Source organism: Oryx dammah, unplaced genomic scaffold (genome assembly GCF_014754425.2).
Source record: "Oryx dammah isolate SB20612 unplaced genomic scaffold, SCBI_Odam_1.1 HiC_scaffold_6, whole genome shotgun sequence".
Taxonomy (NCBI): Eukaryota; Metazoa; Chordata; class Mammalia; order Artiodactyla; family Bovidae; genus Oryx; species Oryx dammah.
This window is the reverse complement of record NW_024070190.1, coordinates 21,012,826-21,027,703: the sequence shown is the minus strand read 5'-3', so window position 1 is coordinate 21,027,703 and position 14,878 is coordinate 21,012,826. Positions and strand designations below refer to the sequence as shown.

Sequence of the window (14,878 nt, the reverse complement as noted above, 5' to 3'; positions counted from 1 at the left end):
GCTTGCAGCTCGCGCCCCTGCCTGGGGTCCTGCCGCCTCCTTTCTGAGGCTCTCCCTAACATTGTTCCAGAGTCCTTGGAAAGGGCACTGTGAAAGTCGAAAAAGCTGAGTTCAAGTCCCAGCCCTGCCCCTTACTAGCTGTGTACTTAGGCCAACATCTCTGAGCCTTGGCATCTCTGTGGCAAGTCGGGAGGATGGTGTCCAGGTGAAGACCGACTGGGAGGATCCGTGTAAAGTGCTTAGCCGGGCACGTGATAGGTGCCCAGTGGCTGTCCATAAGGGTGATTGCGCTGGCACAGACCATGCTGCACTTGACTGATTTTCTTCCTCGTCGATCTTTCTATCAGACTGTGCCTTGGTAGAGGGCAGGGTGTACATTTCATGGCTTTCAGTATCCGAGGGCCAGCCTGCCTCATAGGTGCTTGATGAGCTGCAAGGAGATGGGTGCTGAGTGTGATGGGGTGGGGGGTTGTAGAGGGCCCATCCATTCTGTGGGCCCTCATTCTGACCCCAGGAGGGCCTCGCAGCTCCACTGCCAGCTCTCCCCTTCTTTTCAGCTCTTTCTGGCCTCAGCCTAAACATCCTGACCATCCTCTCTTTCTGCAAGACCCCAGAGCTGCGGACCCCCAGCCACCTGCTGGTGTTGAGCTTGGCGCTGGCCGACAGTGGGATCAGCCTGAACGCCCTCGTTGCAGCCACATCCAGCCTCCTCCGGTACCTGCTCCCACCCTAGTCCCTGGGCTCTGGGGCCTGACTTCAGGGCACTGGGCAGCAGGCCAGAGACATGCTTCCTACCTGTAGAAAGCTATAGGGGAGAGGGTGGGCAGACCAAACTAGGGTAAATCCGAAATCCAGGCCATGCCTGCAGAACCACAGCTGATTTCTGGAACACAGGAGTTCCTTGGACTTGACCATCAGAGCTGGCTGACTGTGGGGACTAAGAGCCTGGGCCCTGCAACCAGGCTGCCTAGGTTGGAATCCTGACTTCATTATTTCCATTTCTCTGTAAGTTACCTATTATTGCCTAACTCATATGGTTGTTGGAAGTATTATTTGTAAATAATTTAAAACAATGCTTGGCACCTAGGAAGACTTAAATAAGTATTTGTGAAAGCAAACAGGATTTTGACAAATGTCTAAGACCTTACATGACCGGGGTCTTCCAGTGTGGTCTAAGAAGGTGTTTATAGGATTGTTTTCTTAAGCAGATGGATCATTCCTGTGGAAGCCAGAGCGCCCCTCCCCTCGCCTCTGTGTACGAAGGCTCAGGGCTGACTGTAGGGTCTGAATCAGTGAGGGTTCCTTGCCCTGTTGCCCTTCTGCTCCTTCCCAGGGTGGGGGATGGGCAACTGAAGCTTCCGCCCTGCCTGACCTGTGGGGCCAGAAGTTGGGAGGCCTGGGGTCTACCCTCTAACTTTGCCTTCCTGTGCTTTGTGACGCTGGCTCTACCGCTTCCTCTCTGAGCCTCAGGCGCGAGCTCTCCTCGCATCATGTTGCTCCATTTCCTGTGACATAGGCACCCGATCACCAAGGAGACTCTTTGATCCAACCAAGGTGCCCCCTCACCCCAGTGGCTCGATCTCTAAGGCCTCCGTTTCCTCATAGCAAAACAGATACTAACGCCCTTTTCTAAGGAGCCGAAGGTGCCCTCCAAGCTGCTGACAAGCAGGTGAGGGAGGGGGACAGGGGCGAGGGGGAGGGGTCACTGGCGCCCCGTGTCTCCCACAGGCGCTGGCCCTACGGCTCGGAAGGCTGCCAGGCTCACGGCTTCCAGGGCTTCGTCACGGCACTGGCCAGCATCTGCGGCAGCGCAGCCATCGCCTGGGGGCGCTATCACCACCACTGCACCCGTAGGTCCCTGGGTTCCACATATTGAGGGTGGTCAGAGCGAAGGTCTGCTCAGCATTTCCCAGTTCAGGGAAGTGCGGGTGGGTGTAAGTGTGCCCGAGTGTGAGGTGTGGGCCCCCAAGAAAGGGAGGAGGGTGGGAGAGGTGTTGAGGCGCCTGCTGGAAAGGTTCCCTGTGCCCCTCCCTGTGGCCTCAGGCAAGTCAGGGGTCCTCTGTGAACCTTGCTCTTCTCCTCTGCAACGATGAGTTTTATAGCCAAGTCACAGTTTTATTTGGAAACTCAAATGAGATTCTGGATACAGAAGATGCCCTTGAGGCCAGGCAGTGTTGGGAGGCAGCAGAGAGGTGGTGTGTGTGAGACAGGCTGGGCGCGTGCCTTTGCACCTCACACTTCCATGCAACCTCTGCCATGCAAAGGCTTCATGAAAATGAGTCTGGTTCAAGACTTCCCAAGCTGTATTGTCAAATTCCCTCTTCATAATTAGACATATAAGTGTGCCACCTGCTTTGTTATTTACCTGATGTTTTTCTTAAGTGACTCATTTTTTAAAATTTAAACAACTGCTTTAGTCTCATTCTAAAAAGTATCTGTGAAATCACAAAGTTAATGTCATAATTTTAATACACATAAAGGTAAGAAACACATTCACCCATAGACCATGTAGAATCTCACTCACCATGGCCGAAACATAAACATTCTTTGGGGGCTGTGGCTCAGGCACCCCTCACTCCAACCCCCAGCTTGCAGACTGGGAAGCACAGGTTCAGAGAAGTCAAGTAGCTTGCCCTGCGTCACATGGCTACAGGAGCCAAGCTGGGATTGTGCGTGGCCTGGATGCCTCAGAGGGAGCCTCCCATTTGTCTCCCTGGGCTCTGAGTCCTAATCCCCTGGCAGAGAGGTTACTCTGGGGTTCACAGCTAACATGGCCTTGAGCCGTGAGCATTAGTCCTTTGGAATTGCAGATCTGCCTGTGGACACACGGCTCACTGCCCTCAACAATGTCACATGCTTCTCTCCAGGGCCAAAAACACAAACGTCTTTGTTCTCCGCTAATGCTGACTCCTATCTGCCTCATCTGACCTTGGAGCTCCTCTTCCACTACTAGCCCAGCCCTGTCCCCAAACCTCCCGCAGACCATCACTCACACGTGCACGCACACCTGTCTCTTTGCCATCTCCCTCTTTCCCTCCCTCTTTCCCTCTCTTCTCTAAAGATGGTACAGAGTGTCTCTAGGAGACTTCCACATCCATTGTCTCTTTTATTCTTCATAACGATTGTCGGAGGCAAGGATGATCATTCCCAGTTTATGAAGGAGAAAACTGAGGCTCAGAGAAACTTAACTTGCCTGAGGCACTGCGCTGTTAAGCATCAGCGCCAGCATTTAAGGACATTCCGCAGGACCACCAAGGCCACTATGTTTTCACTCTGCCAAGCTACCGCCTCCCCTCCACCATCCTCCTTCCTGTGTCCCACGCAGGCAGCCGACTGGATTGGAACACGGCCGTCTCCCTGGTGTTCTTCGTATGGCTATCTTCTGCCTTCTGGGCAGCACTGCCCCTCCTGGGCTGGGGCCACTATGACTATGAGCCGCTGGGGACCTGCTGCACTCTGGACTATTCCAGGGGAGACAGGTGAGGTGTGGGCAGCAGCTCCGAGGCTTCTTTGCATGGGAATCTGGGCTTTGAGCCTGCAGTGTCAGCTGCAAATCCAAATGGGGGTGTGCCAACATCTGCCAGACAGTCTCAACTCCTTAGCCATGATCCCCATGTGTAAGTTGACCGTGGGACTAAGAAAACCCCATTCTGAAGATTGGCCAAGGGATGGGAATGTTATGTAAGTTGGGGTGCAGAGTTGGGCCCCAGAAGGGGTCCTGTCCAGGGAGCTGCGTGGGTTATAGCAATGCTGATCTCCTGTGTTAATGATAACGGTCACTGAGCCCCAGGACCACTTTGCCACCTTCAGCGCAGTCAGATCCCAGCTCTGATTTATTGACTCCCACAGAGAGCCATATCCTTGGTTCTATAGTGTCAAAGAATGTTAAGATCTTTGCATTGGGAGGGACCTCTTTGGCATCGAGAACAGTTCTCTGGATTCTCTGAGCTTTTCTGTGGGCCAGACCCTGGAGAGACAGCGGTAAATGCGTGATGGCGCCCCCATCAGGAAGCACTCATCCAGTACTGCCAGGCCCACGGGGCTCTGGGGAGCCCAGGGCTCCCTCTAGGGGCTGCCTCGGGGAGGGACCACATGGGCTCCAGCCCGGATCTTGCTCTGCTAGAGGCACACCGCATTCATCTGCTTGACAGGTTTATTCATGTTTACTCATTTATTTATTTGGCTGTGTTGTGTTTTAGTTGCAACCGGATCTTTCATTGTGGCACACAGGCTTAGTTGCCCTGTGGCATGTGCGATCTTAGTGCCTGGATCAGGAATTGAACCTACATCCCCTGCATTGCAAGGTGGCTTCTTAAGCAGTGAACTGCCAGGGAAGTTCCTATTCATGTTTATTCCTAATGCACCTGCCTTGATGACAGGCTTCTCAGGTCAAACCCACTGGAGAACGCAGGGGCTGGTCTAATGTCCTCCGGGGAGTTCCCTGCAGGTATTTCCCCCGCTGGGGTCCCGCTCCTCTGGCAGCCCTCCCTCCCAGCCCTCCTTATGGACAGCAGCCAGATGTTGTGGTCTCCGCTGCACAGAATGGCAGTCTGCCTCCCTATGACTCCCACCTGCTCCTGGTCAGCCCTTGTGCCTCCCCATGACCACTGCCTGGGACCCCTGGTTCTTATCTGGTCCCTTCAATGATTTCTCCAGTGATACAGTGTCCAGTCTCATCCACAGGGTCCTTCTAAACTCGTGCCAGAAAACTCCTCGAATGATCTTTCCTCCTGGACAACTGACATCTCCATTTGCTAAACACATTTCCCAAACAAATTGTCCCATTCGTGTTTGGGGCACATACAGAGAGAAGGGCTGAGCCCCTGAACTGCCCAGCAGCAAATCGAAGTCAGACTATCCTTTGTCCCAGCTCCTTGGCCTAAAGGCAGGTTCTAGGAGGACCTCATAGCTCCTGGTTCCCAGGAGAGTTCAGCTGGGACCCGGGAGCACCCATATTCTGAATACTCACCTGATGGGAGCAGTTCCCTGCATCTGACTGTCTAGCCCGAGTCTGATGGGCCTTCTTGGGCAACTGATCATCTCTGAGAGGCAGTTCTTGACTTCTCCATCCCCTCTGCCTGCAGAAACTTCACCAGCTTCCTCTTCACCATGGCCTTTTTCAACTTGCTCGTGCCCCTCTTCATCACAGTTGTATCCTATCGGCTCATGGAGCAGAAACTCGGGAAGACCAGCCGTCTCCCGGTAAGGATCAGCTCCGAGAGGAGGAGGAACACCGGGGAATACGAACAACGCGACTGCAGTCGGGTTCTCTGTGTTTTCAATGATCAGGAGAGAAATCTAGCTTTGTATGTAGAGCATGGGGTGTCGGGGCAGAAACACACCCTCCCCTCCCATTACTGGAGGTCACCAAGACCTGGGAGGAAGAAACAGAACTGCCCAGATTTGCCCGGACCCCGTAATACTGAGAGGCAGGGTGTCCCAGTGGACATCATCCTTGCTGTTACCCTTGCTTCTTCCCAAGGATATGAAGATTGACACAAAATTACATGCATTTTAAATGGCTTCAGGATGTTTCATTTAACCGCAGGCACAGACTGTTACCCACAGAGTAAAATCACACCTGCAAGCACATTTGTCCAAGAGAAACAATGATTCAAAATAAGCCCTCCCGGCCATTGCTCAATTTCTGCATTAATATCCTCTTACCGGATTTGTTTTTTATTACCTGAACAATCTCTAGCTGATGAGTCATAGCTCTAAAGATTCAAACCACAAAAACAAGCTAAAAAAACTCAGGTACTAATGCAACTTTATGTGCATTATATAATTTCAATTTTGCACCCAGGCTCTGAGGAAGGAAGGCTTTATTGTCCCTATGTCACAGATTAGAAAATTGAGACTGAAAGGGGCTATTAGCTAAGCAACTGGTCAAAAGCGGCAGCGTTAGTAGTAGCAGCACTGGATCAAACCCAGGTCTGGGGCTCTATCACTCAAGTGGCCAATCCTAGTGCATAAAAGAAGCACTCTCTATTGAATCACTTCATCTGCTACAGTTTTTCCCCTTGTGAATTGGAAAAACCCTGTACCAGTTGATTGTAGCTGTGGACCCAGGGTTTCCTGGTCACAGAAGGAGGGCGAGGGCTGTCCAGGTGTTTTCCTGTTCATCACCGCCTCCACGGTTGCCTGCCTCCAGGCTGCCCTCGCTCCTACCCCTGCCTGGGTGCTCAAAGTCGCCACATTTATTGGAGGTTCAATGGGTCTGCAGACAAGGCTGCCACACGGATTTTCTCATTTTTCCCAGTTGGCTTTAAACCATCCCTCTCACTAGCATCAGCAGGGGTCGCCACGCACTGTCCCAGGGACCTCAGATGCGAGCTTAAGTTACCTTCTTTGTTAAAGGGCGACATGGTCGGTTAGAGAATAGGCACTGGTTTTTAACGTCAGAATTTTAACCTCTGAGTGTACGTGGCGAATCATAATTTCGCAAATTCCATTCCGAAAATAGTACGGAAATCGTGCGCCCTCCTGTGGCCACTGGTGGTACCAGGTCGCCCGCTGCCTGGTTGAGTATCTCACAAGGGTGGAAAGCGGCCGCTTTGACCCCAGGACAGGTCGAGCCGCCAGTGAATGCGCGAGCTGGTTGCAAGGTAGCCCTGGGACCGAGTTGTGAGGGCAGCTCAGCCCGGGGACCTTTAGACACACAGCTACACTCACGCAGCCCCGGGTTTCTCAGAGAACAGGCGGAGAAGGAAGCGAATCCTCTACTCCAGTCGCTGCCTCCAGGCAAGTCAGGCATTATCAGGCCACTTTTTGGACAAGGTCACTGAGGTCAAGAAAGCTTGACTGAGAGGCCTAGGGTCAAGCATCTTAAACAGAAGAGAGATTCAGCTGGTCCCAGTTTGCTCCACACGCTCAGCACCTTCCCACAGCCCTGCCAAGCTGGTCCTGGGACCTCATAGGGCTGCCAGCCGCCTGAGCCAGTCAACGCCACCCTCCTTAAAAAAAAAAAAAAGAATAATTGCTTTACAGTGTTGTGTGGTTTCTGCCATACAACGTGAACCAGCCGTAAGTATACACATGTCCCCACCTCTTGAACTTCCCTCCCACCCCCTACCCCAGCCTACCCCTCTGAGCTCTCCCAGAGCTCTGGGTTGAGCTCCCTGTGTTATACAGCAGCTCCCCCAGTTAGCTGTTTTACGTATGGCACTGTGTATGTTTCAGTGCTGCTTTCCCAACTCTTCCCACCCGTTCCTTCCCCTGCTGCGCCCACAAGTCTGTTCCCTATGTCTGCATCTCTATTTCTACCCTGCAGATAGGTTCATCGGTACCATTTTTCTAGACTCCACATATATGCATTAATATAGGATATTTGTTTTTGTTTTCCTGACTTACTTAGCTCTCCATAACAGGCTTTAGGTTCATCTGCTTCACTGGAACTGGCTCAAATCCGCTCCTTTTCATGGCTGAGTAATATCTCACTGTGTATATGTGCCACAACTTCTTTATCCATTCATCTGTCGATGGACACCTCGGTTGCTTCTGTGTCCTGGCAATTGTGAACAGTGCTTCAGCGAACACCGGGGTACATGTGTCACTTAGAATTGTAATTTCCTTGGGGTTTATGCCCTGGAGTGGAATTGCTGGGTCACATGGTGGTTTTATCCCTAGTTTTTAAAGAAATCTTCATGCTGTTCTCCATAGTGGCTATATCAGCTTACATTCCCGCCACCTGTGACGCCACCCTCCTTCACCCATGTCTCCACAGGTGAACACCGTCCTGCCCGCCAGGACGCTGCTGCTCGGCTGGGGCCCCTACGCTCTCCTGTATCTGTACGCCACCATTGCGGACGCAACCTCCCTCTCCCCCAAGCTGCAGATGGTATGGACACCTCCAGCACTCCAGTGCCGTCTCCCCATCTGTGCACGCCTGTTGCTCCCCATCTCTCTCTCTGGCTTTATAGCCTCCATGATAGGCTTGCTCTTTCTCTTTTCCTCTGAACACTCATAACTCACTGGGTATTTGCTTGTCCCCCTGGTCATGTGGGGCCACTGCTTGACATTGCCCAGGCCTCACGTGAGATGACAGGGACAGCCAGCCAGATGGTGATGCACGCACTCTGGCACCAGGGTCTGAGAGTGGTGTCTGGGGAGGAGCAAGATTCCACGTGCCAGCAACTAGTCAGAGAAGGCTTAGCGGCTGCAGAGTCAAGCCAAGGGCAGATGCCTGGCAGCTGAGGCGGGGCAGGGGTCGGGGGGAATGTTGGGTTGGGGGGGAATGGTGGTCACCCACTGGGACCAGGGAGACGAGCAGCGGCTCTGAAATTTCTTTCCTGGATTTCTCCGTCACAACAGGTGCCCGCTCTCATTGCCAAGGCAGTGCCCACAGTCAACGCCATGAACTATGCCCTGGGCAGCGAGATGGTGCACAGGGGAATCTGGCAGTGCCTCTCGCCACAGAGGAGAGAGCGCAGCCGAGAGCAGTGAGCCTCTCTGGGGGGCTGCCCAGACCCAGGCCCACCCAGGCCTTCCTGGACTGAGCCCCTGCCTGGGCAGTCCTGTCCAGAAGCCTCAGGAGCCAAGCTCCAGACACTCACCCTTCATCCCCGATGGCCCTTTGAGCCTGGCCCAAGGCCGGACATGGGGGATTCAGAGAAAAACCAGACTGCATGGAACGAGCCCAGACTTTGGAGCCACACGGACCTATTGGCCGTAGCTCTCCACACAAAGGCTGAGAGACCTTGGAAAAGTCACACTCTCTGGCTCAGCTTCCTGGCCCCTAACGTAAGGATGTTAATACGGACTTTGGGTCTGTCGTGAAGCTTGAACTTGATAGCATATACTCATATGCATATAGAAGCTGCTGCTCATTAGTACAGCTCTTAGGATTCAGAGACTTACATAGAAAGGGGTGAAAGCCCCAGGTTTGTTTGTGGGAGCTCAAACCCAGGCTGCCAGCATTCAAACACCTCTTATTAAATCGTGATCTCGTACAGGTGACTTCCACTTCTTGGGCTTGGGTTTCCAATTTGTGAGGCACAACGACAGGAATGGTGACTTGACCGTGCAGAAAGGCCCAGCACCTTACCAGGCACATATGAAGTGCTCATCAAGAGTCGCCGTCACCACCCTCCAGTTTAGACAGCTGACTGCATGTTGCTTAGTTGCCAACATTAAAAAAATCAGGACAATTTGTTTAGAACTTCAGACACCTGGAGGTGAGGCCCCGCCAGCCTGGAGGAGGCTCCATGGTGACGGTTTGGGGCACAGAGTGGCTCTGCCCTCCGCCTAGGGCATGTGCTCTCCTGCCAGCTGCAGCTCGTGTGCTCCCTTCGGAGCCCGTGGCATCTGAGTCTGAGATACTCGTGCTGGGGTCCCCACTCCTGGATGCACCTCTGCACCTCCCATGGGCTTAGCCCCTCAGAGACAAGGCATAGCAAGTGCACGGGCCTCAGTGGCACCCAGGCCTGGTTCTAGGGGGAAGTGGAGACGGGTGGAGGATGGCTGAGGGCGCTGCAGAAGGTCTGACGCTGGAGGGGCAGTTGCCCCAGGCACCACCTAGGCAGGAAGTCTGAGAGCCAATCCCGTGGAGCTGAGAGAAGGAGGTGCCGAGGCCGCGGGGTGGAGGTGGGGGACGGGCATGAGAAGAGCGTCCGAGGACCCTGCAGACTGGAGTCTGCCTCTTGGCTTTGCAGCTGTAGAAAATCAGGCCACAGAAACACCAGACCAGAAGTCGGCACAGAGCAGAGGCTGGTTCAGTCATTTTGCAGAAGCTCGTGGGGTGGCAAGAGGACCAAGTCTTTGCGCAGCACTGTTCCAGGCACCGGGAAGAAAAGATATCACTTGGCCTCACTCCAGCACCCACGCAGGGTTCTTGCCTTGGCCCTGGAGTGGGGCCAGGGTGGGGAAACCCTGAGGCTTGATCCAGGCTCATATACAGACTGAAAACACAGGAAAGCAACGGGTTCTGGGGCCCAGAGATGCTGACACTGCCCCCACAGCCCATGGATCTTAGAAGCACAAAGTCTCTAAGGAGGGATGAGGGCCGCAGTGAGAAGAGAGGGGAGATGTGCCCCAGAGTCCAAGAGAGAAGGGCTGGAAGGTAAGGGGGGCTGAAGACTCCAGCAAGAGTGGCCCATGTCCCCAAGCAGATCACACCCCTGCCTGTGCTCAGAGAGGAGGTGGGGAAGGCAGGTTGAGCTCTCTATCCCCAAGTTGTATCTGTCCGGAGCTGCGATGCTGGGCTTGGGGCATCTCCACGCTGAGCTGGGTCGGCCGGAGGTGCGAGGGACTGTCAGCTCCTGGTGGGGAATGACCAGAGCCCCGCCTGACACTGCCAGCTCAGAAGCCCCAGGTCCACCCACACCCCTGCATCTCACTCCTGGGCTGGGTTTAGGGAGCCTCGGTCACCTTTAGGCGCCGCACCTGGGATTATATAAAGCCCAACCTAAAAGCCACAAAGTTTGTGTCCCAACAGTGCCCATTCTAAGATCCATTGATTCCAGGGTTTATTTAAGCGCTTTTTAAAAGAAATATAAATTAGGAGATTGGGATCGACATATAGACACTATTGATACTAGGCATAAAATAGATAACTAGTGAGAACCCACTGTTTAGCACAGGGACCTCTACTCAGCACTCTCCTATGATCTAAATGGGAAGGGAAAACAAAAACAAAACCAGGGAGTATATGTACACATATAGCCGATTCACCTTGCTGTGCGTTAGGAACTAACACAACATTGGGAAGCAACTATACTCCACTAAAATGTTTAAAAAATAAATATAAGTACAGTGGAATAACGTGCCCCCATCTCGCCCCATCTTCTTTCTGGGAAAGATGACTCTGCCTATTGACAAATGGACTTGAATTAAAGTTACAAATACAGTAGCAAGTTGTTTCTGAGGTAAAGGAATATGTCATCTCTGGCCTCCTCCCCAATATCCCCCATTGGAACAAGTTTCCTGAGGAGAAAGACTTCTAACCTGATTAATTAATTAAAAAAAAAAAAGAAAAAGAAATTACTTATGGCCTAAACTATGTCTATATTTTCTCTTAAAAGTAAAGGGCTTCTGCAAATGTTCCACATGGGTAAATTTGACAGCTAGGTAGTTGGCCTAATTTATTTACATCTTTCCCCTTGCCACAAAATTGAAAGGATTTCTGCTGTTTAGAAATCCTTTCAATTTTATTCCTAATATCCCCGTTAGAGATAGTTCGAGTTTGGTTTTTTCAAATACAAGCTCACTCTCCCACTGTCTCCTGAATTGTTTTTCCCATCTCAGTAAATATTATTAATATCTGTCCTGTCAAAAGCTTAAATGAAGAGGAAAGGGGGGACGTGAGGATGCTAGAGCCGTGCGCCCCGTGGTAGGCAGAAGTCCTTGCCTCAAAAACAAGGGTGGCGCAGTGCCTAGTTTCTGCCACAGGGTGGCAGTCCTAACTCGATGATCAATTAATTCAACCTGGGCCTTCAGCCACGATGTCTCTTGAAGAGCCAGGAGGTGTCTCACAAGGCCACTTGGGTGAATTGTAGATTTCTGCAGGATCCCAGACAAGCTTTCTTTTCTGCTCTTGTTGTAGAAGCGTGACGCCTACTTGCTTTCCCCGCCACATCTCTCCTTGAAGGGCACGGAATTGCACACCCACTGTGCACAGGGCTCCCAGAGGGCCCTAGCCAGCTCCCCTTCTCTCTGCCTCCAGAACAGTCATTGACAGTGCAGCCAGATGCCAGCCTCTCAGATCTTCCCTTGCATGGGATGAGGTTAGGAGGTCTGGCCTGGCTTCTGCCTCTAAACTGTGAGAAGTTGGGGCAGTGCCTGAAGTTTTCTTTCTTGGAGTGCTTATCTAGAAAGCAGAGGTGATATACCTTATGCCGATATTACACGTGGAAACACACTGGAAACTACAGTCATTACAAGGGCTGCGCACAGGGAGGCAGCTCAAGCCCCAGCGGAGGCGCCGTAAGCGGCACTGGGTGATGGAAAAGAGTGCTGGAAAAGCCCCGGGTGAAGGCCACAACCACACTCCTTAAGTCTTCCCTGTCCTCTTGGTTGAGGCAACTTGCTGCTCCCCTCTTAGTACTGCTCCCTGGTGGGGACCTAAAGGAGATCTGTTCTGAATATTCACTGGAAGGACTGATGCTGAAGCTGAAGCTCCAGTACTTTGCCCACCTGATGCGAAGAACAGACTCATTGGAAAAGACCCTGATGCTGGGAAAGATTGAAGGCGGGAGGAGAAGGGATGACAAAGGATGAGTGGTTGGATGGCATCACCGACCCGATAGACACGAGTTTGAGCAAGCTCCGGGAGTTGGCAAAGGACAGGAAAGCCTGGCCTGCTGCAACCCATGGGTTGCAGAGTCGGACATGATTGACCGACCGAACTGAACTGAACTGAACTGAACTGGCCGGGACACTGCACATCGGCTCCCTCCCCCCGCTCCCTGCAGCTGCTGCCGCAGTGGCCTCCACTGTCTCCCGGCGAGGCCTCCTCCATCCAGCTGCCCTCCCTTTTGCAGCTGTCAAGACCCCTGCAAGCCCTTCTCTGTCTAGGTGAAGACAGCATGGCAGCTTAGAAGCTGTGGGTATCAGAAAGACCTTGCATGAGGAGGATGGGCCTTTTTTCAATGTGTAACTGAGTGTGAGCAAGCTTCTTATCTCTGACTTTGTGCCGCTCCCACCAGAATGACCTTGCTGGGGTGGCATATTTTAAACCACATAGTATGTAGTGGGTGTTCAATAAATATTAGAGTCCCACCTTATCAACGACTCCCTGATTTTTACTATCATTCAAGAAGGGGGCGTAAGAAAAAAAGAAAGGTGTACAGGAGAATTATGATTGAGTGATGGTTATAAGCAACCTGTGTCCCCTCCACAACTTTATTTAGTTCCCACACCACATCCTCAAAAACATATCCTCAAGCTCATTGGCACCTTTGAACCATCTTGAGACCTGGCGATTCAAAGCGGTCCCTGGACCAGAAACATCTGAATGCTGGTTAGAAATGCGGGTTCCCATACCCCACCCTAGACCTCCCGAATCCAAATATGCTGTTGAAAGAACCCCCAGGACCTCTGGATGCATCTTAAAGCTTGAGAAGCACAGTGGAGCTTTACAGACGGTGATGTCTGGTTTCCTCCCGTGGAGACTCTGATGTAATTGGTCTGAAGGGCTGGCTGGGCTTGAGGCTTTTAAAAGCTCCCAGATGATTCTGTTGTGCAGCCAGGATTAAGAACCATTGATTAGGGGTGGGGGTGGGGGTTATGGACACTCATTTTATGAAGAGTGATTTAGCTGAGATTTACTCTGAGTCAGCTCTGAGGCCATTCTTTGCTGTTCTACATGAATACATTATATATATATACACACATATACATATCTCCACATACACATATGCATATACTTTTCTCTCTAGAAGTCTATTTCTTTGTTACTCACCCCCATCTTACCCTATGGCTTGCTCTCATCTTTCATCTTGTATTAATTCCCCAAATCCCAAAGATCATGAACCCAGCAGCAGTGTTTCAGCCTAAGTAAGGCTTTTCGTTTTATCACCATGATATCATTTACAAGAGAACAGGGTCAGGTCTTGTAATCGATGGTGAGACACTCATAAAGAGGTTAAACCCACTGCTTAAGGCCATATAGTACGTGGGGAAGCCTGGCTTCTGAGTCCCAGTCCAAAGATTCTGGGCTATCAGAGCTGGCAGTCCAGATGCCAGCTGGGAGAGAGCTGGGCTTCTCAAGCCATAACATGCACACGAACCATTGTTAAGGGCACATTCTGATTCAGTAAGTCTGAGGTGGGGCTAAGATTCTACGTTTCTAACAAACTCCCGAGTGAGGCCGATGCCGTTGAAGTTGTGGTGTATTTGCCCAGGGCGGCACACTATGATCCCTAGTCCTGATGCCTGGCTTTCCTTTCCCAGTAGCTGAGCGGGCTGTTCGTTCAGCCTCCCTCACCTGCCAGACAATTCATACCAAAGTTTCAAAGTGGGTCGTCCGGCTATGAACATCGCTGATCGCCATGCTGTACCTCAACCCACCGCTTGGTGACGCTCTGGGAACACCTCCCTGCAGGATTTCACGTTGAGCAACTCTGGTGTTGGTTCAACAAATATTTATTTAACCTAATTATATCAAGATACCATTTAAACAAGACAGTCAAGGTCCTCATGAGCAGTTTACTTTCTAAGACAATAAACAAGGGTATAAAATAGATCATTATGAACTGGGCTAAGCAAGGAGATAAGAGACAAAGTGAGTAGGAGAGGTGGTGAGGAAAGACAGCACCGAGGTGGTGATATCTGAGCTGAGATTTAGAGGATGAGAATAAGGCAGTCAGGTGGAGAGCGAGGCGGGGAAAGCAGTTCAGGCAGAGGGAACAACAAGTGGGAATGGGCTTGACTGTTCAAGGAACATGAAAGTTCATGATGCTGGAGCAGATGAAGTCAGGAAAAGCAAGAGGAGACTCAGGGGCCACGTTCAGCAGGGCTGCGGAATGGGGAAGAAGGGGAGGCTAGGTTATTTTAAGAGCAAATGAAAGCCTTTGGAAGGTTTTAATCAGGGAAATAACAAGATCTGATTTCTACTGCTAACTGATCGAGCTGACTGCTGTGTAGAGGCTGCCGTGGAGGGGCCGACGGAGGGGGTAGGAAAGTAAAATAGGATTGTTACAGTAGTTCAGGCGGCAGGCACTCTTGCCTTGACATGGAACGGTGATGATGTTGGTGGGCTGGGACTGGTGAGAAGTAAACAAATACAGCACATAGTTTTGGAAGCAGATGGGACAGGACTTGCTAGTAGTTTGAATAGGTTTATCAGTTTGGATGCTTTTGATTTCAGGAGACAGAAAACACAATGTTAAGTCAACTGTCTTCAGAATATAAGGGCAATTTAGAGACTCACACAAATAGA

General features: G+C 51.6%; 1 protein-coding gene across 1 annotated transcript in view; it reads left to right on the top strand.

Moving 5' to 3' along the window:
* The window catches only part of RGR (retinal G protein coupled receptor), a 10,393-nt gene extending 1,442 nt beyond the window's left edge, over positions 1-8,951 (top strand). Inside the window, exons 2-7 of the mRNA XM_040242621.1 lie at positions 558-714; positions 1,729-1,850; positions 3,326-3,479; positions 5,085-5,202; positions 7,727-7,840; positions 8,314-8,951. Of these exons, the coding sequence (XP_040098555.1) occupies positions 558-714; positions 1,729-1,850; positions 3,326-3,479; positions 5,085-5,202; positions 7,727-7,840; positions 8,314-8,445 (797 nt within the window). The 3' untranslated portion in view covers positions 8,446-8,951. The remainder of the gene's footprint in view (positions 1-557; positions 715-1,728; positions 1,851-3,325; positions 3,480-5,084; positions 5,203-7,726; positions 7,841-8,313) is intronic.
* Positions 8,952-14,878: the final 5,927 nt, after the last annotated feature.